General features: G+C 41.4%; 3 protein-coding genes and 1 pseudogene across 16 annotated transcripts; 2 read left to right on the forward strand and 2 right to left on the reverse strand.

Moving 5' to 3' along the window:
• Positions 1–7,410: 7,410 nt before the first annotated feature.
• On the forward strand, positions 7,411–9,029 carry LOC103439961 (nascent polypeptide-associated complex subunit alpha-like protein 2). Its single transcript, XM_029106243.2, has 4 exons — positions 7,411–7,576; positions 7,691–7,801; positions 8,236–8,343; positions 8,438–9,029. Exons 1-4 carry the CDS (start codon positions 7,493–7,495, stop codon positions 8,783–8,785), a joined length of 651 nt encoding a protein of 216 aa, XP_028962076.1. The 5' UTR covers positions 7,411–7,492; the 3' UTR covers positions 8,786–9,029.
• Positions 9,030–9,440: 411 nt separating this feature from the next.
• On the forward strand, positions 9,441–11,218 carry LOC103439962 (nascent polypeptide-associated complex subunit alpha-like protein 2). The gene is made up of 4 exons (XM_008378610.4): positions 9,441–9,756; positions 9,845–9,950; positions 10,432–10,550; positions 10,642–11,218. Exons 1-4 carry the CDS (start codon positions 9,667–9,669, stop codon positions 10,990–10,992), a joined length of 666 nt encoding a protein of 221 aa, XP_008376832.1. The 5' UTR covers positions 9,441–9,666; the 3' UTR covers positions 10,993–11,218.
• A 415-nt stretch (positions 11,219–11,633) lies between these two features.
• Positions 11,634–13,755, reverse strand: LOC103440160 (peroxidase 5-like; annotated as a pseudogene).
• A 589-nt stretch (positions 13,756–14,344) lies between these two features.
• On the reverse strand, positions 14,345–19,546 carry LOC103439963 (uncharacterized). 14 transcript variants are annotated; one of them, XM_070825052.1, is made up of 8 exons: positions 19,362–19,535; positions 19,075–19,123; positions 18,132–18,840; positions 16,432–18,011; positions 16,187–16,303; positions 15,897–16,071; positions 15,575–15,789; positions 14,345–15,496 (listed from the first exon to the last, which is right to left on the reverse strand). In XM_070825052.1, exons 3-8 carry the CDS (start codon positions 18,823–18,825, stop codon positions 14,663–14,665), a joined length of 3,615 nt encoding a protein of 1,204 aa, XP_070681153.1. In that variant the 5' UTR covers positions 18,826–18,840; positions 19,075–19,123; positions 19,362–19,535; the 3' UTR covers positions 14,345–14,662. The 14 variants fall into 14 exon arrangements, with proteins under 14 accessions (XP_070681153.1, XP_070681151.1, XP_028962077.2 ...); XM_070825050.1 differs by having other exon boundaries at positions 15,575–15,810; XM_029106244.2 differs by having other exon boundaries at positions 14,345–15,789; positions 19,362–19,546.
• Between the last annotated feature and the right edge of the window lie 3,149 nt (positions 19,547–22,695).

A 22,695-nucleotide genomic window follows, 5' to 3' on the forward strand; every position in this document is an offset into this window, starting at 1 on the left:
AATCCAAGTTGAGGGTGAGTTGTTTGTCATTTTCACTTTGAATGTAGTTCTGGACTCGGAATGTTGCTTGCTCGAGCTCAACAGGGACAACCGCCTCTGTGCCAAAGGCAAGTGAGAATGGAGTTTCTCCTGTTGAAGTCCGATATGAAGTGCGATATGACCAAAGAACTTGGGGTACAAATTCTGGCCAACAGCCTTTAGCTTTGTCCAAGCTGGTTTTCAAAGTGCGCTTGATTATTTTGTTGATGGCCTCAACTTGTCCATTAGACTGGGGATGAGCTGGAGAGGCAAAGCATAAGTTGATGTTGAACTTAGAGCAGAACAACCTGAACTTCTTGTTGTCAAACTGTCGCCCATTGTCAGTGACTATCGCATTGGGAATGCCGAATCTACAAAGGATGTTCTTCCACACGAAGTCTTCTATCTTTGCCTCAGTAATGGTTGCCAAGGGTTCTACTTCGGCCCACTTTGTGAAGTAGTCCACTGCAACGACTGCGTAACAGACTTTGCCCTTCCCTGCCGGCATTGGGCCGATCAAATCAAGTCCCCACTGGGCGAAGGGCCAAGGGCTGATCATAGGAGTAAGAGGCTCTGGAGGGGAATGAGGAATAGCCGCATATCGTTGACATTTGTCACATGAGCGGGATACTTTGATGGCATCCTGGTGGAGTGTTGGCCAGTAATATCCTTGGCGAAAAGTCTTGTGTGCTAGGGACCGAGATCCAGCATGATCTCCACAGACTCCCTCATGTATTTCCCGAAGGACGATTTCCGCCTCGGCAGGCGTAAGACACCTTAAGTATGGCAGGCTAAAACCTCGCTTATAGAGTTGATCATTGATGATCAGGTAGCGGGTAGACTTGTATCGAATTTGCTTAGCCTGGACTTTATCATTTGGGAGGGTGCCATGAGCAAGGAAATTATAGATCGGGGTGATCCAACTATCCCCCCGTTGTAAGTTGCATACTTCTGCGGCCATGGTGCTTGGTGTTGCCAACAGTTCGACATGAATTTTTCTTCCAATCTTGTCTTCCACAGCTGAGGCGAGGCGAGCCAGGGCGTCTGCATGACTGTTTGCCGCTCGAGGAACTTGGGTGATCTGGTAGTGGAAGTGCTTGAGCAAAAGTTGTGTTTGCGCAAGATATGCTGCCATGGAGCTGTCCTTAGCATCAAAGTTGTTGGTAACCTGGTTGACCACTAATTGGGAGTCACTGAAAATATCAATTTGTTTAACCCCGAGGTGTTTGGCCAAACGTAATCCTGCTAGAAGGGCTTCATACTCGGCCTCATTGTTTGATGCCTTGAATTTGAAACGAAGAGCATACTCCATTGCTACTTTGTCGGGCGTAGTCAAGACTAGTCCCGCTCCACAGCCCTGTTGGTTGGATGAGCCATCAACATACAGACTCCATGCTGAGGTCGTTGATTCTACTTTCTGAGCTTCCGATGGTAATGAAGCTACTGCTTTAGGTGTAGAAGCAATGTCAACAGGATATGTGAAGTCGGCGATGAAATCTGCTACGCTATTGCCCTTCTCAGCTGGCTTTGGTTGGTAGGAGATATCAAACTCAATTATCCTCAGGACTTTGGAGTATCTGTCGAAGAGGATAATTGGTAAGCACGATGATGGAGTGCGCTTGGAAGTAAGGGCGGAGTTTTCGAGCAGACATGACCAATGCCAGAGCCAATTTCTCAATGTTAGAGTACCGTGTCTCCGCATCTTGTAAGGCTTTGCTAGCGTAGTAGACAGGTCGCTCAATATTCCCATCCTTTCGAATGAGAACGGAACTTACGGATGAAGCTGATACCGATAGGTAGATAATGAGAATGTCTCCTACCTCGGGCTTGGAGAGTAGAGGGGCTTTACTCATGTACTCCTTGAGGTTTTTGAATGCCTCAGCACATTCATCAGTCCATGTAATGTACTTCCTACTTCCCTTAAGTGCTTTAAAAAAGGGAGCACATTTGTCTGTGGCCTTAGAAATGAACCTGGTTAAGGCTGCCACCTTGCCAGTAAGGCTCTGGATGTCCTTTGAAGTTACCGGTTCCTTCATGTCGAGGATTGCTTTGATCTTCTCGGGATTAGCTTCAATGCCTCGTTGGCTAATCATGAAACCTAAGAATTTGCCAGAGCCTACGCCGAAGGCACATTTGTTGGGGTTTAACCTCATTCGATACCTCTTCAAAATAGTGAAAGTTTCATATAGGTTGGTGATGTGTTGGTCAGCATGTTTGCTCTTGACTAACATATCATCAACGTAAACTTCCATGCTCTTCCCAATCTGCTCGGCGAACATTGAGTTGACTAGTCTCTGATAAGTCGCTCCTGCATTCTTTAGGCCGAAAGGCATGACTTTGTAGCAGTATAGTCCTCTGTCAGTAGTGAAGGCTGTGTGTTCTTGATCCGAAGGGTTTATGAGGATTTGGTTGTATCCTGAGTAAGCATCCATGAAGCTCAGGAGTTCACACCCGGCCGTAGAGTCTATAAGTCTGTCAATAAGAGGAAGAGGGAAGCTATCTTTCGGACACCCTTTGTTTAGGTCGGTGTAGTCAACACACATTCTCCACAAGACCTTTTGAAGCAAAAGACTTTCTTTGGTCGGATTTTTCTTAACAAGGACCACATTTGCTACCCATGTCGGGTAATTGACTTCGCGGACAAAGCCTATGCCTTTGAGTTTTTCAACTTCTGCTTTCATTGCCTCGTATCGTTCAGCGTCATAAGATCTTCGCTTCTGTCTCACCGGCTTGATCTTGGGGTCAATACTCAAACGATGACAGATGACATCGGGAGAGATGCCTGGCATGTCCTCGTATGACCAGGCGAAGACTTCAGTGTTCTCTTTCAAAAAAGATATCAATGCTAACCGAAGGGGTGGTGACAATGTGGTGCCAATCTTCACCATGCGATCTGGATAATCTCTTGAGATAGGTACCTTCTCCAACTCTTCAGCAGGTTGGGCTTGCTGGGTGAAAGAGTCATCTCGAGGATCATCGGGTTGATTGTTGCTATCAGGAAGATCCAAGTTCGCTTCATCTAGGCTGGTCTTTGTGACTTGGTCATGTACAGACAGGGTTTCCTTGGGTCCGGGCAAGTGTTGTTGCTTAACTGAAGTGTTGTAACATGATCGTGCACTAAGCTGATCTCCTCTGATGTAGCCGTTGCCATGGGGGGTTGGAAATTTCATCAACAGCATATGCGTGGATACCATAGCCTTGAGATCGTTGATGCCTGTGCGCCCAAAGATGACATTGTATGCCGTTGGGCAGTCAACCACTAGGAAGTTAGTGGTAATGGTAGCTGTGTAAGGGCCTGTACCAATAGTAAAGGGTAAATGTATGCTCCCTAAGGGTTGCACGATATCACCGGAGAAGCTTATCAGAGGAGAAATCGAGCGATCGAGCAAGTGTTCAGCTACACTGAGTGCCCTGAAAGCTTCGGCAAACATGATATTGACCGAAGCCCCTGTGTCTACGAGGATTCGTCGAACATCAAAGTTGGCTATGTGAGCCTCCACGATCAATGGGTCGTTATGAGGGTAGATGATGCCTCTTTCTTCCTCAGGGTAGAAACATATCGGATCCCAGTTAGGCTTTTGATACTTCCCTCCCCTGATGTCTTCCACGTGAAACACTTGGTGACCAGGCCTCAGAATTCGTTCACTGTTTTTCATGGCCCTATTGGAAGATTCAGATATGGGTGTGCCGCCGCTTATGGAATATATGACATTCACCTGGCGTTGGTTACGGTTATCCCTTTGAGGGTGAAGGAGGAATTGATCAATTTTTCCTTCTCGTGCCAAAGCTTCAATACGATCACGGAGGATGATACATTTCTCGCTATCATGGCTGTTATGCTCATGGTAGCAACAAAACATGCCCGCGTTATTCGGGGGCGTGTAATCTGGGTGCCTCGGCTTTGGCTTTGGTATCAGGTGAGCTATGCTGGGGTAAATGGCCGCGCATGTGGCATTCAAGGGCGTGTATGTCTCATACCTTGGGGTAGGGGGTATCTTGACGCGGGTTTGACCCACTGCATTGACTGCCTGGGGGCGAGCGTTATTGTGGCGATACCCTTGGTTATCGGGATAGTGTCCCTTACTCTTTTTACTGAAATGAGAGTGGTGAGGATGGAAATCCTTCCTCTTGCCTTGAAATTGATATGTCTGTTGATTCGGCGAAGCATTATGCAAGGCATGGGGAGGTGCCACTGCTGTTTGGAAAGTCGAGGTCTTCTCATTTAGGTGAGTCTGGCTTCTACCTCCCACTTGTTGATAAATGATGGTTGTAGGGGGTTTCTCCTGATATGTCTTTGCCTCGGCGGAGGCATGGTTATAAGCCTGCGCCATCACCTCAGAGTAAGTCTTCCAAGTATTGGCATTGATCATGTATTTAAAGAAACAATCACGTAGGCCTGCCGTGAAGGCTTTGAGGGCAGTCTTGTCGTCTGCCTCGGCACACCGGGAGTATTCATGGCTGAAGCGGCCAGCATACATACGTAATGACTCGTCTGGCTTCTGGCGGATAGTGTACAGGTCATCTGCAGAGTGCAAGCGATCGGTTTGGAAAATGTGTTGGGAAACAAATAGTTTCCTCAATTCCTCAAATGAGTCTACCGTCTCAGGTGTAAGACGACAATACCAATTTAGAGCTCCGCCAGAGAGGGTGGAGGGGAAGAGAAGACATCGCTCTTCGTCGGTGTGCATCCGGTATGCCATGGTGGACTCAAAGAGGTTAAGGTGCTCAATCGGGTCCTCTTTTCCAGTATAAAGTTGCAAGCCAAGCTTTTGCTTTGTCTTTGCTTGAAGGGGGGTGTTGAGGATCCTCCTTGTAAGAGGGCCAGGCCTGGGTTGGTTCCAGTCAGGTATTTCAGCCTGACGTTCAGCCTTCAACTTGTTTACTTCCTCAATAAGTTGTAGGACAAGGGGGTCCTGAGCGGAGTTATGTGCCACTGGAGCTTTCTTTCGTAAATCTCCATCTCCTCTTGGAATTAGGAAGGTTTGATCAAGGGCATGTGATTTTTCCCTGGACTCGTTGTACTGGCTTCCAGGGTATGTCTGTCGGAACACCTCTGAGTCCCCTGTACCCTCATGTCTCTCTAGGACTTGTTGCCCCTTCCCCAAATTAGTGGCCGGCTCGGGCCGTGGCAGGGGACCGAGTCTCTAAGAAATCCTTGGGTCATTGATCTTTGAGCTTATATGGATGGAATTCTCTCGACGTTGCTTCAGGAAATCCCGACAATCGCGAAAGACGGCTTTCGATCCTTCTGCCCCTTCAGCAAAGAGGTGTCTCCCTCCACTTCTCATGGTTCGGGTCGAAGCAACTGGGTTAAGAGAAGCCTCATGTTGATTATCAAGTCGAGGGGTAATCTGTTCCCTATCAGGGATATCTATGTCGAATGCATGTGACCCTCCATGTTGGAGGGCACCCAGTTGATGGTTGACTTCCACGGGGGCAACAAGCTCGCGTGTCTGAGCTTGCCTAGCTTCGTGGAGTGTCTCGAAGAGCTTCTCATATTGCTCCTGGAGGACCTCATTCCTCATTGCTATCTTGTTGTTCTGAGCTTCCAACTCATCGACTTTAGCTTGAAGAAGAACTCGTTTTCCTTCCTTCTTTCGTTGTTTCGCACTATGTGCAAGGGGGGTGTCATTCTGTGTGCTGTGGCTTCCTTCGCTTCCCATGTTGGAGAGGGATGCCTGGTCAAAAGAAAGTGTACGAATGATAGAAACCAGCTTGACACAGCTGAAGAGAGTAGGAATAAGTGTCGTTTCCCACAGACGGCGCCAAATGTTGATGCACAAAATCAGCGAAGACTTTGGTACAACAGAAAGTGTCAGGTTTTGTGACCTTCGCTTGGTTGCTTCGATCACTAGTGAGGATAAGTACGTAAATGAATAGAGACAGAGAAGCAAACACAGGATGTACGTGGTTCACCCAGATTGGCTACGTCCACGGAGTAGAGGAGTTCTTATTAGTAGTGAAGGGCTTACACAAGTACAAAGGATCAAGCTCTCAATTTAGTGAGTTCTTGTGAATGATTTAACACAAAATGGCATTAGGCAATATTGTGGGGGGATGACCCCTATTTATAGAAAAACTTGTAGCTTTGTCACATTGACACGTGTCATGTTATGATTGGTTCTTGATGTTGACACGTGCTGCGCTCTGATTGGCTTCTAATCTTGACACGTGTTGAGTAGTGATTGGCCTCCTGGTCGGAGGGGAACTCTTCTGGGTCCTTGACAGTATAGCGTTGGCCGGTGCTCGGTAGTTTCGGGATTGGTCAAGTATGGTACAAACAAGTAGAAATGGAATCAAATTTGATTAGTTCAACTCGATTTGCTTTCTTGTTAGAATTTGCAGGATGATTAGCAAGCTAAATACAAGTGGAATTTGTCCAATTTTAGCAAGTTCACGGGTCAAATATTTGCATCTCAATAAATACCTTGTACCCCCTTTCAAAAAATAAATACGTCGTACAAGTTATACAATTGACTCGTAAGACTCTGATATTACAAATCGGTTAATGTAGACGCCATGATGGTTATGTTGGTTGAGAATTAGAGTTCGAAAAGGATGTTGTGTGAGAAAATTTATAGCTATTTTTATGATAATTTATTGTTTTTTAATGAACTTATGGTTACTTAAATTATCATTTTCTCCATCATAAATCATGGGAGATTATATTCACACACCCCAAAGTACTTCTCCCACACTTTTTTAATTTTTTAATATTCTTGATAGAAAAATATTAAAAAATTAAAAAGGTGTGGGAGAAGTAATTTGGGGTGTGTGAATATAATTTCTCTAAATCATTATGGTCATTTTGTGAAAAAATTATGTTAAATTGAGGGTATTTTTGTCAAATCAATCTCACCACTTGAACTTGTGGTTTTTTCAATTCAACGAAAATCTTCCACATAAGAACCAAAATAATAGACGATGGATAATTTTAGGACCACTTCTTTTGATTCTAAATCTTAGAACCAAAGTGAGGAGTTATGCCAATCTGAGGGATGATTTTGGCTAAAAAGCCTTTATAAAAATAATAAGTTGTCACATCAATTGGTCACCAAAATTTGGCGTAATAAGTTAATGTCTTTAACATACGATATTATCTACACTATGGGAGTGAGAGAATGTGCTAAGTCTCACAATGAGCTAGTGTCTTTAGAATTATCTATACCTGAAAATGATTGCAACATATAAACATGTAACTTAGGCTGGTCAGCAATGTTAGTGTGCCAATGCCAAATATCTTGCACCCGAGTTTGAATTATGCTAGTACAACCCACAGAATATGTGATTTAATGATTGGGCTTACAAACAAAATAAAAGAAAAGCCCAAAATTGGCGGCCCAATTATAACAAGAAACCCTTACCCTCGCGAATCACATATATCATCATCCATCTCCATCTCTCTCTCTATACACGCTGCTCTTCCCCTTTATCCGTTTCAAAGTTTCCAGAGCTCCGTCGACGAACCCAAAAGATGTCACCGGCTCCACTGGTGCAACCGGAGTCCGTCGCCGACGAGGTCAACTCCGTCGAGCAGCTCCTCAAGAGCTCTAATCCGGTAAAGCCCTTCCCTTTTCCCTTTTTGTGGGGATGAAATAATTTGTTTTCATTTTCCATTTTTGTTTGTTTACTAAATTTTGAATGTTGGACTGGTATCATTGGCACTTGGCAGAACAAGGATGAAGACGAAGTGGTGGTTGAGGACGTGAAGGACGACAATGACAAGGACGAGGACGACGACGATGAGGACGATGACGAGGACGACGATGATAAGGAAGTGGTGGTTGCCTTTTTTTCCTTCCTATCCTTTCGATTCTAAGGCATATTCGTCATTTTGTTTTTGCAGTTCATTTGGTATCTGTGCTGCTTCCTGAATGATCTCAATTGCTTGGAGTTTTGGGATTTTGTTATGAGCATTGAGAGGGTGCAATTTTAAGATTTTGTAATAAAATCTATGGAAATATTGAGCATAAAAGTTATGTTGGCTGATTTTGATGTAGGTTTTGAGATGTTTTCGACCCGAAACCTTGTTAGGAATGTAAAGATCCATAATTTTTTGTTCATTTGTGCTAATGTTTTGTAGTTGGCCATTTGGATTTTAAATTTTGGATTGTTTTTTACTTAAAGTGTAGTTTTGTTGGATTACAACGAGTATATATTGTCTACGTTGTCCTTTAAGTGACGTTGATTAGACGATGATCAACAGGTGGAGGTGAGGCTTCGAAGCAGAGTAGAAGTGAGAAGAAGAGTCGAAAGGCAATGTTGAAGCTTGGTATGAAGCCTGTAACGGGCGTTAGTAGGGTTACCATCAAGAGGACCAAAAACGTAAGTTGATGTTTGATTTCCAGTTGGTGCAATTGGGATGTGGTTGTATGATGCTCGATATTCATTGTTTGTTTTCTATTTCGTGGTGTTTCAGATACTATTTTTCATCTCGAAACCTGATGTGTTCAAGAGTCCGAAGTCTGACACCTATGTCATATTTGGCGAGGCCAAGATCGAGGATTTGAGCTCTCAGCTGCAGACACAGGCTGCTCAGCAGTTCAGGATGCCAGACATGAGTTCTGTGATGGGGAAACCAGAGATTTCGGCCGCAGCTGCTGGAGCTCAGGACGAAGAAGAGGAAGAGGTGGATGAAACCGGGGTGGAACCTAGGGACATTGATTTGGTCATGACGCAGGCTGGGGTATCGAGGAGCAAGGCCGTCAAGGCACTCAAGACTCACAGCGGGGACATTGTCAGCGCTATCATGGAGCTCACCACTTAACTGGCCAAAATCGTAGTTTTCCTCAAGCTCATTGTTTCCCTAATGAGTGTTTCGAATCAGTGTCGTGTCGGTCATTGGGATTTTTAGCTCAATCGGAAGCCCGTCTATGTGGATCTGGATTATGCTTCTCTTTTTCTTTTGTGGACTCAAAACATTGGCTGTGATCGCCGTCAGGTTTTCTGATGTACTTCACTCCCGAGTCATGAGTTATTAAAGGTTTCTATTGTCATTTTTAATTCTTTCACATGAGAGTTGTCTGCTTCATGGATAAGGACGTAGGATTGCCACTAGTACTAATGATATTTTTCTCTACCTGTAAGCGAGATGTTTTAGCTTTGATAACGAGTTTATAACTAGTCGATTCAAATTATAGTGTCTATAGGGTTATTTGTCGTTTAGCGTGGTTATGTTGTCATTTGGTGTTACAGTTTAATAAGGGGTCTTAGGTTTGACTTTCAAAGATGAACTCTTGCCAAAAGGAAAGCGTTTTTTGACATTCATTCTCTCTGTGTACACTTTTGTTTGCTTATGACTTTCGGTTTAGTTAAATCAAAGGAGAATCAATATGATGTTCAATTAAGTTAAATTAAAGAAGAACTAATAAACAAAAACAAGCAGTGAAGAACGGAGTTAGAAACCAGAGCGTGTGCGAAAATCGTTTTCCTATAAGAAAATAACGCAGGTGATTTAATGATTGGGCTTGGTGGTGCCGCCAAAAACTAGCGGCCCATTCCGAAACCGAAACCCTTTGCCCTCGCGAATCATCACGTCTCGGTCTCTATACACCGCTGCGCCTGCGTGGTGGTAGCCGAATTGCTACTCTTCAGTCTTCATATTTATCAGTTTCAGAGCTTCTAGATCTCCGCCACCAAACCCGAAACATGTCACCGGCTCCACTGGTTCAGCCAGAGGCCGGCGCCGCCGTCGAAGAGGTTCTCTCCGCTGAACAGCTCCTCAAGAACTCTAATCAGGTAAAGCTCCGCCCTTTATTTAAAGTATCCATTTTCTGTTTGGTTCATATATATGTTTTTTTTAATTCGGTGCTGCGAATGTTGTCAGAACAAGGAAGAAGAGGAAGTCGTGGTCGAGGACGTCAAGGACGACGACAATGACGACGACGACGAGGAGGATGACGACGACGAAGACAAGGAAGACGGCGGTCAAGGTTTGTTCTTTTTTTGTTGTTGTTCTTATCCTTTCGATAACTTGTAGTTTTGGATTTGTCATGAATGTCTTTGCGCTTTTTAAAGGCATGTTTGATTGGTAGGAGCATAAAGACGGTGAAAATATTAGATTTTTGCATAAGCTATGAAAATAATGAGAGCGGTTGGCACAACAAAAAGGTTGCTTCTTTGTGACTGAAATGTCATGGGTCGTGGAAACAACCTCTTTTCAAAGCGGAGTCTTGTTGGCTTGGGGTTGCCTTATGGAAATAATGAGGGCAAATCACGTAGCTTGTTTGATTTTGATGTTAATTTTGAAATGTTTTGGATGGAACCCAAAAGTCGAATCGTAGTTCTGTTTGTTCTAAACTATAAAGATTCAAACTTTTTCATTCATTTATACAGTACTTTTGCCGCTTAATCACAATGAATATGTATTATATCCTGTGTTGTCCTTCGAGTGATGTTAATTCGACGTAACAGATGGAAATGAGTCATCGAAACAGAGCAGAAGCGAGAAGAAGAGTCGGAAGGCAATGCTGAAGCTGGGTATGAAGCCTGTTACTGGTGTTAGCAGGGTGACAATCAAGAAGACCAAAAACGTAAGTTGATGTTTGATTTCCGGTTCGTGAAATTGAGATATGGTTATGTGATGGTCGATGTTCATTGGTTGTTCTTTTTTATGTATTTCAGATAATATTTGTCATATCGAAACCTGATGCCTTCAAGAGTCCAAACTCTGATACCTATGTCATATTTGGCGAGGCCAAGATCGAGGATTTGAGCTCTCAGCTGCAGACACAGGCTGCCCAGCAGTTCAGGATGCCGGACATGAGTTCTGTGATGGGAAAACCAGAGATTTCTGGAGCAGCTGCTGGACCTCAGGCAGATGAAGAAGAGGAAGAGGTTGATGAAACCGGGGTGGAACCTAAGGACATTGATTTGGTCATGACACAAGCTGGGGTGTCAAGGAGCAAGGCCGTCAAGGCTCTCAAGACACACAGCGGGGACATTGTCAGCGCTATCATGGAACTCACCACTTAATTGTTTTCCTCGCGCTCATTGTCAGTTGATGATGAGTTTTTTTTAATCAATGTCGTTCGTTCACTATTGTCATCCAATCGGACGCGGGTCTATGTGTGGATGTATTGTGCATTTCTTTTCTTTTGTGGACTCAAAACATTGGTAGTGAGGTCTTCTGGTTTGCTGATGTACTTCACTCCTGTGTCATGAGTTATTGAGGCTTCTATTTCATCCTTTAATTCTGCCACATTAGAGTTGTCTCCTCCATCAATTCGGAACTAATTTTACGAAAATTCTAGAGCACATCAATGAATCTTAACCGCGGAATGTGTGCTAGAAAATTCAAGGTAATTAACTGATGAATATGAGCAACTTAAAATGCAATTTATACTTTGCTTTAATTTGTAGGGGCTTTCGCACCAAAATAGTCTCTAAGATTGGCATAACTCTCTCCTTTGGTCCCTAACAATAAAAACCGAAAGCAGTGGTCCTTGAGTTAGTCCGTAAATCCTTTTTGTCATTAAATGAAAATTCTGTCAATGTCCTCTTTAAACGGAGGGTTGGTTTGACAAAAATACCTTAAAATGATTGTCACATGGTCGTTCACGTTATAATTTAACGAGGATATTATTAACAGATTTTTCACAAAAATATCAAAATGATTTATAGTGGACAAATGGATTTTCTTTATCAGAAACCAAAGTAAAGAGTTATACCGATCTCAAACACCCTTAATTTGGATAAAAAGCCCATTGTAGGCTGACATAACAACATGGTGTTTGTTATTTTATCAAACTATAAGCTGCACAATTAATGAACAAGATAACTGATGCAATTGAAGAACAAGATTACTGAAGCAGGCTGAGGCATCCTCTCCAGGCTCTAGCTGTTAATTGCCCTGCAATTTGCTCGAATCTCACCGGCATTGCCCATTAAGACTTCGAGCTGTCCCATCTTCACCATTGCAGCAGAAAATTTTTTCTTCCAAAGGAGAGGAATCCTTGCATTATGTTTCACTTGGTTTGCGGTTGCTGGGTTTGTGAGGAGAGTTTGGTCTGATGTGAACAAGCCTCGGTTTTTAAGGATGCCAGCGTAGTAACTTGCATCCGTGACGATAGGGCTGGCTGGGTCCATCGGAACCACCAAGTTTGCATTTGTGTTGCCTTGCGGGCACTGCTGCTTCAACTGAGCAGCGTATGCCGGATCTAAACTCGGGTCCTGATTTGTTGTTGCGTTAAAATTGTACAATCTGTTGCTGAAAGAAGTGCAATGAGAGCGGCCAATGGTGTGCGCTCCTGCAGAAACAAATTGTCTGATATATAAGCAGCTTTATTTGTTGCTTAATGGTATAATTTTCACAAGAAAAAAATATTCAACGTACCAGAGAGAGTAACCATTTCTTCTTGTGTGAAACCCTTGTTTGCGAAAAGTTGAGTGAGGTTGTCGACATTGAATGTCGGGAAAGGTAGTTTCCGGGTATGTCCGAAGCTTTGGAACTTCTGCTGTCTCTTCTTCCGGCAGGAACGTCATAGCCAAGCCCTCTAGTCTGCATGGAAAATCATGGATATATATTTCAAAACAAATTGATAAGAAGGAGTCGCATAGATAAGGAAAATCACATGTACACGTGGTTTAGGCCAGTTGGCAAAGCAGTATGCCCGCCCCCTTGGAACCAAGATCTCCCTTCTTGTTGATTACCGTAGTTTAGAATGCGATATTGTCGCAATTTCAGTAGTACATTGCTTAATTACTAGTAGATAGTGTGTTGGGATTCTACCAATGGGTCACTTCCGAGTTCAAAACTCCCTCCCTCCCTTTAAACATTGTAATAGTTTCGAATTCTCTCATTTTCCTTAATAATAGTAAATTTTGAAAGGAAAAAAAAAAAAAACACAGATCTTACAAGAACTATGCTGTCCCTTGCTGCAAAAGCAACTATATCAGCGCAGGATATAACACCTCGGCATGCAGCTTCAAGTCTGGCCTTTGCTTTGTCAATGACTTCGAACCCTCGAAGACTCGGGTTGTTTGCCGGCGAGTCCTTTTCTGCCGTATTCGAGGAAGTAGAATCGATGAGTACTGATGCATCACAACCCTAAAAGGAGCAACATTCAAAGATTAAAATTTTAACATTATTTCTACCGTGTGGGTCAAGTTACAACAAGCACGTTAAATCTTACCCTGACAAAACAGTCATGAAAGTGCATTCTCACAAGACCGGCCGTGACGCCTGGATCCCGAAAGAACGCTTTTTGAACCTCGTCCTTAACGATTGTCTCTGCTAAGGTGCACGAAGTTGTATAAAACCCTACTTGGAGCTGCGAATGAACACTCTGAAAAAACAAGACCACAACTAAAAGTTTGAAAACACGACTTAGATTTAGCGGAGTACTCATTTTCATTACTGGTGAATTACCCCGCTTAACTTAGGATCATCGAATAACGATCTGTATTTATAGCCAGAAATGCGCGATTTGATTATTGAAAACCCAGGAAATTAAGCAGGCTGCTGCCCCCCCCCCCCCCTCCCCCAGCGAAGTCGTCAAAGATTTAAAATATTTGATGAGCAAGTAGAAAGAGGACAAGCATATGACAAAGCTTCTGCTGTTATAGCATCACACTAAATGCCACCAGAAAGATTTAGGTTTTAACTGGGATTGCATAATTTCTGCAAAAAAAAAAAAAAATTAAAATGAAAAAAATGCTGACTAAATAAGCAATGAAAATGCCAAATGGAATGAGTCGAAATGCAGGTTTGTATTTTTAAGACTTTCCGCGTGCGAAGAGAATTATTTAGATTTCCAGTTGTGGTCAAATAGTTGTGTAAATGGAGAAGAAAATGTTAATTAAGACCAGGATCCAAGGTGGATACTCTTTCAAAATTTGAGACATTGTAGTAGACTCGGTAGTCGATCGGGTTGGCCGTGAGTAGGACAATTTGCCTATCCATACACCGAAATTTAGATTGGATAGACATTGGATAGGATAGAGATTCACTACGGAACTCAATGACTAGGCAATCTGAATCACTCAAATTGAATCTAATAGTCTTTATTAACTCATTCAGCTGATCCACCTCACACAAACTAAGTGTTCTAATTTCTTGGTTGTATCACGAATCCCAATCATATCTGTTTGTTCTCATCCTGAGATTTTTTTAGAATTTTTGTATTAATTGATTTGGAATGAAATTTGGCAGAAAGAAAAATATATAAATTTGCAATTATAATTTATAAGTATGATTAATTTTTGGAAGCTTTCTATTTTATGACTTTTCTGGCTCCGCTGCTATATGCTATCATACAAGTTGAGGGAATTCTTTTTTAAGTGCCCCTTCGCTTGTATAACGACATATTGTTTCTGGCACACGGAATGAGATGTAAAATTAATATTTCAATTTTCTTTATGAAATGCAAGCATGCACACATCTTCCCACACAATATAAACAGACTAGAAGACTCGATCGTAATTACATAATTCTAGAACACACTCGTTCCGAACAATTCAAATTAAGTTGAAGAACTTTGTACAAAAATATTATATCCAGAGTCATTTACCTCTATTTTCAACCCTATTTTTTATTATTATTATTTTTTTTTTTTTTTAAGTTTTTAATTTGGACACACGCAAAGAAGCATGAGGAATCATCCACCATCCAGGAAGGGATGTTTTCTTTCCAGCATCAGGTTCATCAGTTCTGCCCCCAAATCTCCTCCTTCAAGACATGTTCCCAATCCGAGGAAGAGCTATCGTGCCAACCCGTCGGAAGCAGATTCCCAGGACTGTTGATCTTCCGATAATCTGCCGGTGGACCATCCACGAACAGATCGAACTCCTCAGCATCAACCATATTACCTTCACTACTGTCAGATTCATGACTCTGAAAAATAGGTTGCTCTTTCAGTTCTGAACTTCCACCCTCTGATCTCTTGCTTATAAACGGCCAGGGGTTTCTCTTACCAGCATATCCAAGACCATCAGTTTCCGGCGGTTGCTGCTCTTCTGAATGCATGTATGAGTTGTCAATCTGGGATTTAAGGATCTGAAGCCTCGACGTAACAGAAGCCTCACAGTTGTTTGACTGGCCGGATGTGCTAGAACGAGGAGAATCCTGGATTTTGAACTCGGGCAGTAAGCTATCACTCGTGTTAGGCGCAACTGCAGATATCTTGGGTTTTGGAAGAAGTTGCCCTTCAGTATGCAAGTCAGCATAGTTTTCAATCCGGGATTTGAGGATATTAAGTCTGGACAGAACAGAAGCCTCGCAAGCGTCTGATTGGCTGGTGTTGATTGAAATGGAAGAATCCTGGAAACTGAACTCAGGTGCCGAGACATCACTTGGGTTGGGTGCAATTATGTCAGTCTTGGGTTGAAGGCACACATTGAAGCTGGATGATTCCTCCATAGTGGAACAACTAATGAATTTTGATTTCTCAACCCGGTCTCTTATGATACGAAATCTGGCCATAACAGAAGCTTCGTCGTAATCATCTGTCATCCCAACTGCACCTGATGTAGGAGAATCCTGAATGGAAATACCATGTGATGATGAGCTACCATTTACTTCAGGTGGAATATTATCAAACTTGTTATGTTCAGAAACCTTGGAGCTGGATTCACCCCCATTAGCAGCGCCAATCGAATTTGTGTTCTCAACAAGGTCCCTTAAGATACGAAATCTGGCCAATACCTCATCTTCCTGGCTTAATACGGGCAAATCCTGGAGATTTGAAGTTGGAAATTCCTGAGCATCAGACGTCAATGGGTTGACTGAGTTTGAATCAGGGGAAACCTCAGACACTGATTGCTGCATCATATCTGCATTATATATAAAGTTGTCTGAAACACAATCATAAAATAAAGATAAGGTCAAAGTTTATGGTTTATAGGTTATAAAACTACAGCAGTAACGTAAGAGTATTAACCTTTGGATTTCTCTGCCTCACAGTTATCCATTTCTATCTTTACACGATTAAAACGATCTTTATAATTAATGGAACATAATACAGCTTCAGCCTCGAGCCATAGATTCTTGTACAAGAGGGCTTGAGGGTCTGTTTCCTCAGCATGAAAATTTTCACTAAGAATCTTCTTTATAGCCTACAAAACCGAGGTCCATGGCAAAATAAATAACTCACTTTTTGTACTTACTCATCCCCCAACGGGAAGAAATAAAGCTTGACATTTTACATTATGATGCTAGGGATAGGGGTACCTGAGTCATTTTATCTTCTTTTGCCATGTTTTTGTCACTTTTCCCAAAAACAGAACCAGTAACTTCATCCTGAATGTTAGAGGCGGATGCCAACGGCCCCCTGTCTGCACTCACAACCTGAAGAAATTATTCAGCCAAGCAAAACATTATTATAGAGTATGAGGTAGTAACTGCATGGGGAAGCGCCCGCTATTCATTTTAAAAATTAAGTCCGAAATAACATTCCAAAAACTTAAGCAGCCTACCTTATTATGCTCTGTGAACTCTCCATTACACTGAGCAGTGTTTTGCTGGGACAATGGCATTTCCTGTGTCGGCGACAATTTCTCACCGTTCTTTGATATGCAGATATGCAGGTTATTGATCACAGCTTTTATGGCCTCAATATCATTTTTCTTCAATTGAACCAAGCCATATGAACAATTACTAAGCAGCAATTCTGACAAGCTATTCATTGTATCAACCAGCATCTGTGCATCCACTTTCGGCATAGAATATTCCTCGTCAGATTTGGAAAGCTTAGTAGGTGCATCCTCTGCAGATGAACACAATATATTTTCTACAGCATGCGAAGGCACATGCGATGAACCATATTCCATAGTGTCACTGACGTTCAGTTTAACATCTACACCACAAGTCAATGTTGTTTTCTTTATTTCCGTTGCTAATCCAACTTCTCCACCATGACCTTGTTCCATGGTGTGAGAATGGCCAAAGAGACCAAAGGAGTTGTCCCCATTCCCTGATTTATGGAGGACATCCCTGTAACTTTGAGGTCCTCTATCATGGCTTGTTTCCGAGTCATAAGTGGTCTTCATGGCATCATCTAATTTATGTTCTCCAAAAGCTGAGTTTTCAACTGAAGATCTCTTCAAAGGAAGGGTCAGACCATTTTCCAGCCACCCAATATCATGGTATTCAACTGTGTTCTTGATAGGCTTTTTGGAGGAAACATTTTCCGCAGCATTTAGTGGAAACATCAGTGGCATTGGAAAATTCAAACCATTGCAGTCCTCTAGTTTCTTTATCTGTTCTGGAACTCCTTCAAAGGATTCAAATGAAGAAAAACGACCACCAGGAACTCCTTTCCAGCAAGGCGAGTCCACAGCTGGATTATTAGGATCTACATTGTCAGATGACATCGGAAAAGAATTGACGGTTTCATTTGTATTAAGTGCCACATTAAAACCACCAGGACTAACATGAGGATTTTCAAGTCCAGATTTCGCTTTAAACACATAATCCCAGGGATTCTTGTTGAGACTTCTATTATTTGACAGCTCTTCATTTCTTTCTGTGAAGAAGTTATCATTTATTCCAGGACTGTCAAGTTGGCTTGAACTGAAACGACTGTTGCCTTCAGAAACTTGTGGCAGACAAGACTCTTGTACACTAGAGGGATAATAATGACCACGATCTGTCTCAGCTGCATCACTTCTGAAATTCAACCTTTTGAACAGACCTATCTCTGGTTCTGAAGATTTAGTGCCAGTAACTGGTATTCTAGTGGCAAAGGCTGAGGAAGACTTTGAAGCGGATGAAATATCATCCATACTAGCATCATTCTGTCGTTGCTCAGAGAACACACTGTACGGTGTTTTACAGTTTGTGGTGTTCATGACAAACTGTGAGGATGATGCCTTAGGATGGGCTTCTGGAACTGCTGAAAATGACCCCGTGACAGATTCTGAAAAGTCAGCAGGGATGAATTTGGAATTTTTCGCCACAAAGGATTTATCACCTGAGTGCTCTGCACTTACAGATCCACCAAGCTTTTCCCAACCCAGAATATTGATGCTATGTGATGCTTCTTCACAAAAGGGGTCTGCACATTACACAGATAGTTAGGGGAAAATAGAGTAGGGTTGCATAACTAAGAGAGTGAAAAAAAGAAAAGTAGTTGCACTGGAAAAATTCCATAGGCACATAACTTGGGGAGACATACCTTGTTTCATGTAATTCTTGTACAGTGATGAGCTGGAAACATCAGTCTTCTTTGAGCAGAAATTTCCACTAAAGTCTCCCTGTTTACCCTGCTCCCACTCCCACAAGCCACCCCACTGAGGAGTATATTTTGGATCAGAAGGGTTTTGACCGTAATCCTTGTGAGAGGTGCTATCCAAGGGAGCGAAATGAGTAGTTGACAGCCAATCATAACTAGGTTGATTAGGAACCACCGTGGGGGGAACACTCGGAATTGTTGAGGATAGATAAGAGGGATAATAAGGTTTTGCCTCAACGAAACTAGTTGCAGCAGGATCGAAGGATTGATCATACTTAAACGCACTGGATGAAGCAGTGGTAATAGTGTTCAAAGGAGGCAAGTTTGTATTGGATGGTTCAACAGTCTGCAGGCCTGCATATCCATACGCATTTGATGAAGGAATTGAATTGAAATCTGGGGATGGATTGGCAAAGAAATTAGACCCCGTAGTGGTCGGGTGAGATGGAAGCCAACTGTGCAAAGAAGAATTCATGGGGGCAACATAAGGTGTCTCGATCACATCAAGTGGGCTAGACATGGGTTTCGGCACAAACCGATCGACAGTAAAAGGTGGAGCTAAAGCCGATAAGCTTGAAGACGGTGATGAAGAATATGGATAAAATCCTCCATTCCCATAGGGCACAAATCCCGCCATTCTTAGACCTTGGTTCTAACACACAAATTAAGTAAATTGATCAAGACCCACTACAATTTACATCATCTAAAAGCCATTTGAAATAACAATCAGAGCTAAAATTTCCAAAAACATGAACATTCACGACAAAAATCAAAACTTTATGAAGAACCCATGTATCAAACAGCATAAAGATAATCAATTAACAATTAAATTATTATCATCTTTGAGAATCGTGCAAAAAATGAAAGAATTGGTGATGCTGCTTACAATATATTACGACGATCAGAGCATCCCTTTTCAGCAATCGCCCAATTAACTGGGTAAAACAAGGAGGAAATAAAAGCACAAAAGCTGTAAAATTTATAAACAAGTAGCATTCCCTGGAAGATAGAGATATATATATATATATAGTCGTCTTGCTTAACTATATCCTACAGCTACAGCAATAAGAAAACCCAGATTACAGAATATGGCAAAAACAGCAAAATCAAAAACCAATCTGGAAATAATTCAAGCAATCAGAGATTTCGCATTAATCGGAGAGAAATTCATACCAGAGGAGTGACGACTGACGAGTGGGGGAGGGGAGGGGAGAGAGAGAGAGAGAGAGAGAGAGAGAGAGGCAGAGACTGGTGGCAGAGTGTCCTCCGGGTCTTCACCGTCTAAGAGAAACCAGGAAAGAGAATTTCGGGTAAAAGTCACTCTCATTGGTTTTGGCCTTCGATTTTCGCGTATCTACAAAGAAGCCCCTCTCATTTCGCATAAATGATTTACCTCCACCTACTTTTTGACAGTTCATTTTTCTTCCCCCTTGAACTTGTTTTTCATCTTAGTGTATTTTCTATCACCTCCTTAAAGTAGGGTGAATTGGTGATGCTAAACATGTTACCGTTATATTAGTTTGGTTTAATTAATCAAATATACGAATATCAAAATTTAAGCTATTCTAACGACAATAATGAGGAGTGAGCATGAACAAAAATATTTCATTCCATAATTTTTCTCAAGTCTGACTTAAGATTCAACATTAATCATTCGCATTTGACGTCTTAAGTTCGATTCTTTTACTCTCACTATTGTTGTATAAACAAAGTACAATGTTCAACTTTTATATTTGCAAATTGTGAGTAAGAAAAGGAAGAATATGGACTTGTATGTATGAATCTAGGTCTTAAAATTGAAGTCTTTAATGAAGATCATAATATTGTTTGTCGACAAATCAATTTGTATTATATTATAACACATGTATTTTTCTTTCATTTTTTTATACACTTTAAATTTATGATTTATTTATATTATAACACGTGAATTAGTTACATCCTATTACTCTTTCAAAAACATGACTCTTTGTATTTGAGTTTTGCACCAATTTTATACTTACTCAGTCTTATCCAGTTTGATACCAGAATTGTCATAATCTGACAGGAGAGTTGTAGAGTAATTTATGATCACGAGCTTCATTGCAAAACTGGACAAGGTTTGGTCCATTCCATACTTATGAGAGCAAAGGAGTTGTAATGGACCAAATTAAAGAGGGTCTGAGAGTGAATTGATGGGTGGGACAACTCTCCAAGAAACTGCAGTGCATCTTGTTCAACAGGTTCCATGACAAGTTTCTATCATTTGCAACTAACTGTCGAGTGAGACAAAATTAAAAGATTACTCAAACTAAATAGCTACTAAACCAAATTTGAACATGTTACAAAATTTAATTTGTCTTCTAAAAATTTAAACTCTCTTTATAATTATTTAATTAACTACTTTTTTAGTAAAGCCGTTGGAAATTATTCATAGATTAAATGGGGGTTTTTTAACTTTAATCCTTCAAGAATATTGAAATTTAAAATAAACATGATGTTAGATTACATATTAATTATAATCCATTGATGTGTACTTAATTCAAAATAATTAATGTGCATTTTATTTAATGTCTCACATTAAATATTTAAATTTATTAATATACAAAGTTTATTTTTATTTTTACACCAAAAAAGAGTTTTTTAATTTATTAATTTTATTTAACATTTTTTAAACTTGAAAGATTCAATTAATGTACCGAAATATATGTACTGAAATATATTATATTGAACTAATATATTTAAATATTAGTACCAAAATTTATGTACCAAAATATATTATAGTAAATTAATGTACCTAAATGTGTGTATAGTGTTAGTACCACACATATTGGGCCTCAGACTTTGATACATTAGGCCTTATTACCCAGCCCATATGATTATGTAAAAGGAGGAGCCCATTATTCTATAAAAGGAGACTCATCCCCCTCACAAATCGGACTCTGGGAACCCAACAGAGGGCAACCCTCACAAACACAACAACACTCTCTTTCTTTGAGGGACTCCCCCTCACCCTTGTAATCCATACATATAGTAAGAGAAATACAATCAGTGTGGACGTAGCCCAAATATTGAGGTGAACCACGATGCATCTTGTGTTATTTACTTTCTTGCAGATTCACGGTCGGATTTACGTTGTTCCAAGACCCCTTTAGTTTTGTGCATCAACATTTGGCACTATCTGTGGGAATCAACATGAAAAGTTATGTCAGTTCTCTTTTATTCTTTAACCTCCGCCGTGAATATGCACAACCCAGAAATCATGGGCTGCGCTTACTAGTCTAAACCAATGACACCCTTCAACTGTCTCACCAAAATCGCCGCCGTCCCAAGATTTGCAGTACAAAATCTATCCTTCCGCATATCAATCGCCAACACAATCTCCGCCGATCACAATGCTCTCATCGTCACAATCTCCACCGATCACGTTGCATAAGAATTGATGCATTAATTCACACAATCTGAGTTAGTAAAATGACCTCCAAGAACAACGTCCCTCATGCTGTTTGCATTCATTTTCCAGTTCAAAGCCACCGAGTCAACTCACTCCCCGACATCGAACTGACATCGACGAGCTGGAGCGTGAGCCTGACCTCGGTACTCACCTCCGAGAACAACAGAAGCGTGACGAGCTCCGGCGAGGTCTCGCGGACTACGAACTAGTCGCTCTAGCGAGATTCCAGCACTACTGGTTCCAAGTTTGGTAAAGAGATTGAGGCCAATGATCCAGCGAGTTTCATGTCTCGCACGTGCAATCACGCGGGCAGCTGTACGGCGCCTGGTTCCAGATCCTCCACCGAGATCTCACCCGTTCATTTCTTCGGCGTCTAAGACAGCCATGGACGACTTTCCTCCGTACCATTTCAAATGTCCCATTTCTATGGAGCTCATGAAAGATCACGTCACCATCTCCACTGGTGTAACCTACGAGCGTAACAACATTGAGAAATGGTTCTTCTCCTACAAGAAGAAAACTTGTCATGCCGCAATGTAAAGCATTGAGAATTTCGACATGATTCCAAACCACACCCACGAAGAAGATAAGTGGTTATCAAAAACTTTATATTTCTTTGTGTTATTTCTTAATTATTCTATAAATGGTGCCAACTTTACTTTTCTTTTGTCTGCTTCAATTATTCTATAAATGATGCCCACTCTGTCTAAAAAGGTAAATTTTATTATTTTAACACAATAAAAAAAAGGAACATTACAAAAGTCAGTAAATTTCACGTGACATTTGCTAGAACCGAGTGAGAGAGAGAGAATGGATTTATGGTTGGCTTGCACAAGTTGTATTAGGGGACCCCTACCAGTAGCAGCCTTTCATGACTAAGGTGTTGCTTGCAAAGCTGCCTACCACATGATTAACAATTTAATACGTTCTTTTGTTTATTAATTGTGATAATTAATCAGACGAGTGGATCCAAGATCCTCCTTGTTACTTTGAATGGTTTCATTATTCTGAGATATACGAAGATATGTATTGTTTATTTAATATCTTATTATTTTATTTATGTCATGATGATTAATT

The sequence above is a fragment of the Malus domestica genome, chromosome 07, assembly GCF_042453785.1.
Source record: "Malus domestica chromosome 07, GDT2T_hap1".
Lineage (NCBI taxonomy): Eukaryota > Viridiplantae > Streptophyta > Magnoliopsida > Rosales > Rosaceae > Malus > Malus domestica.

Bases quoted from the DNA above. Each gene is read 5' to 3' on its own strand.
- LOC103439961 (XM_029106243.2), top strand. From the start codon at position 7,493: ATGTCACCGGCTCCACTGGTGCAACCGGAGTCCGTCGCCGACGAGGTC. The intron at 7,802-8,235 runs GTTGCCTTTTTT...GGTGGAGGTGAG, and splicing joins ACGATGATAAGGAAGTGGTG to GCTTCGAAGCAGAGTAGAAG. The intron at 8,344-8,437 runs GTAAGTTGATGT...GTGGTGTTTCAG, and splicing joins CCATCAAGAGGACCAAAAAC to ATACTATTTTTCATCTCGAA.
- LOC103439963 (XM_008378616.4), bottom strand. From the start codon at position 19,515: ATGAGAGTGACTTTTACCCGAAATTCTCTTTCCTGGTTTCTCTTAGAC. The intron at 16,072-16,186 runs GTACCCCTATCC...TCGGTTTTGTAG, and splicing joins AAGAAGATAAAATGACTCAG to GCTATAAAGAAGATTCTTAG. The intron at 15,811-15,896 runs GTTAATACTCTT...ATTGTGTTTCAG, and splicing joins TGAGGCAGAGAAATCCAAAG to ACAACTTTATATATAATGCA.
- LOC103439962 (XM_008378610.4), top strand. From the start codon at position 9,667: ATGTCACCGGCTCCACTGGTTCAGCCAGAGGCCGGCGCCGCCGTCGAA. The intron at 9,951-10,431 runs GTTTGTTCTTTT...TCGACGTAACAG, and splicing joins CAAGGAAGACGGCGGTCAAG to ATGGAAATGAGTCATCGAAA. The intron at 10,551-10,641 runs GTAAGTTGATGT...TATGTATTTCAG, and splicing joins CAATCAAGAAGACCAAAAAC to ATAATATTTGTCATATCGAA.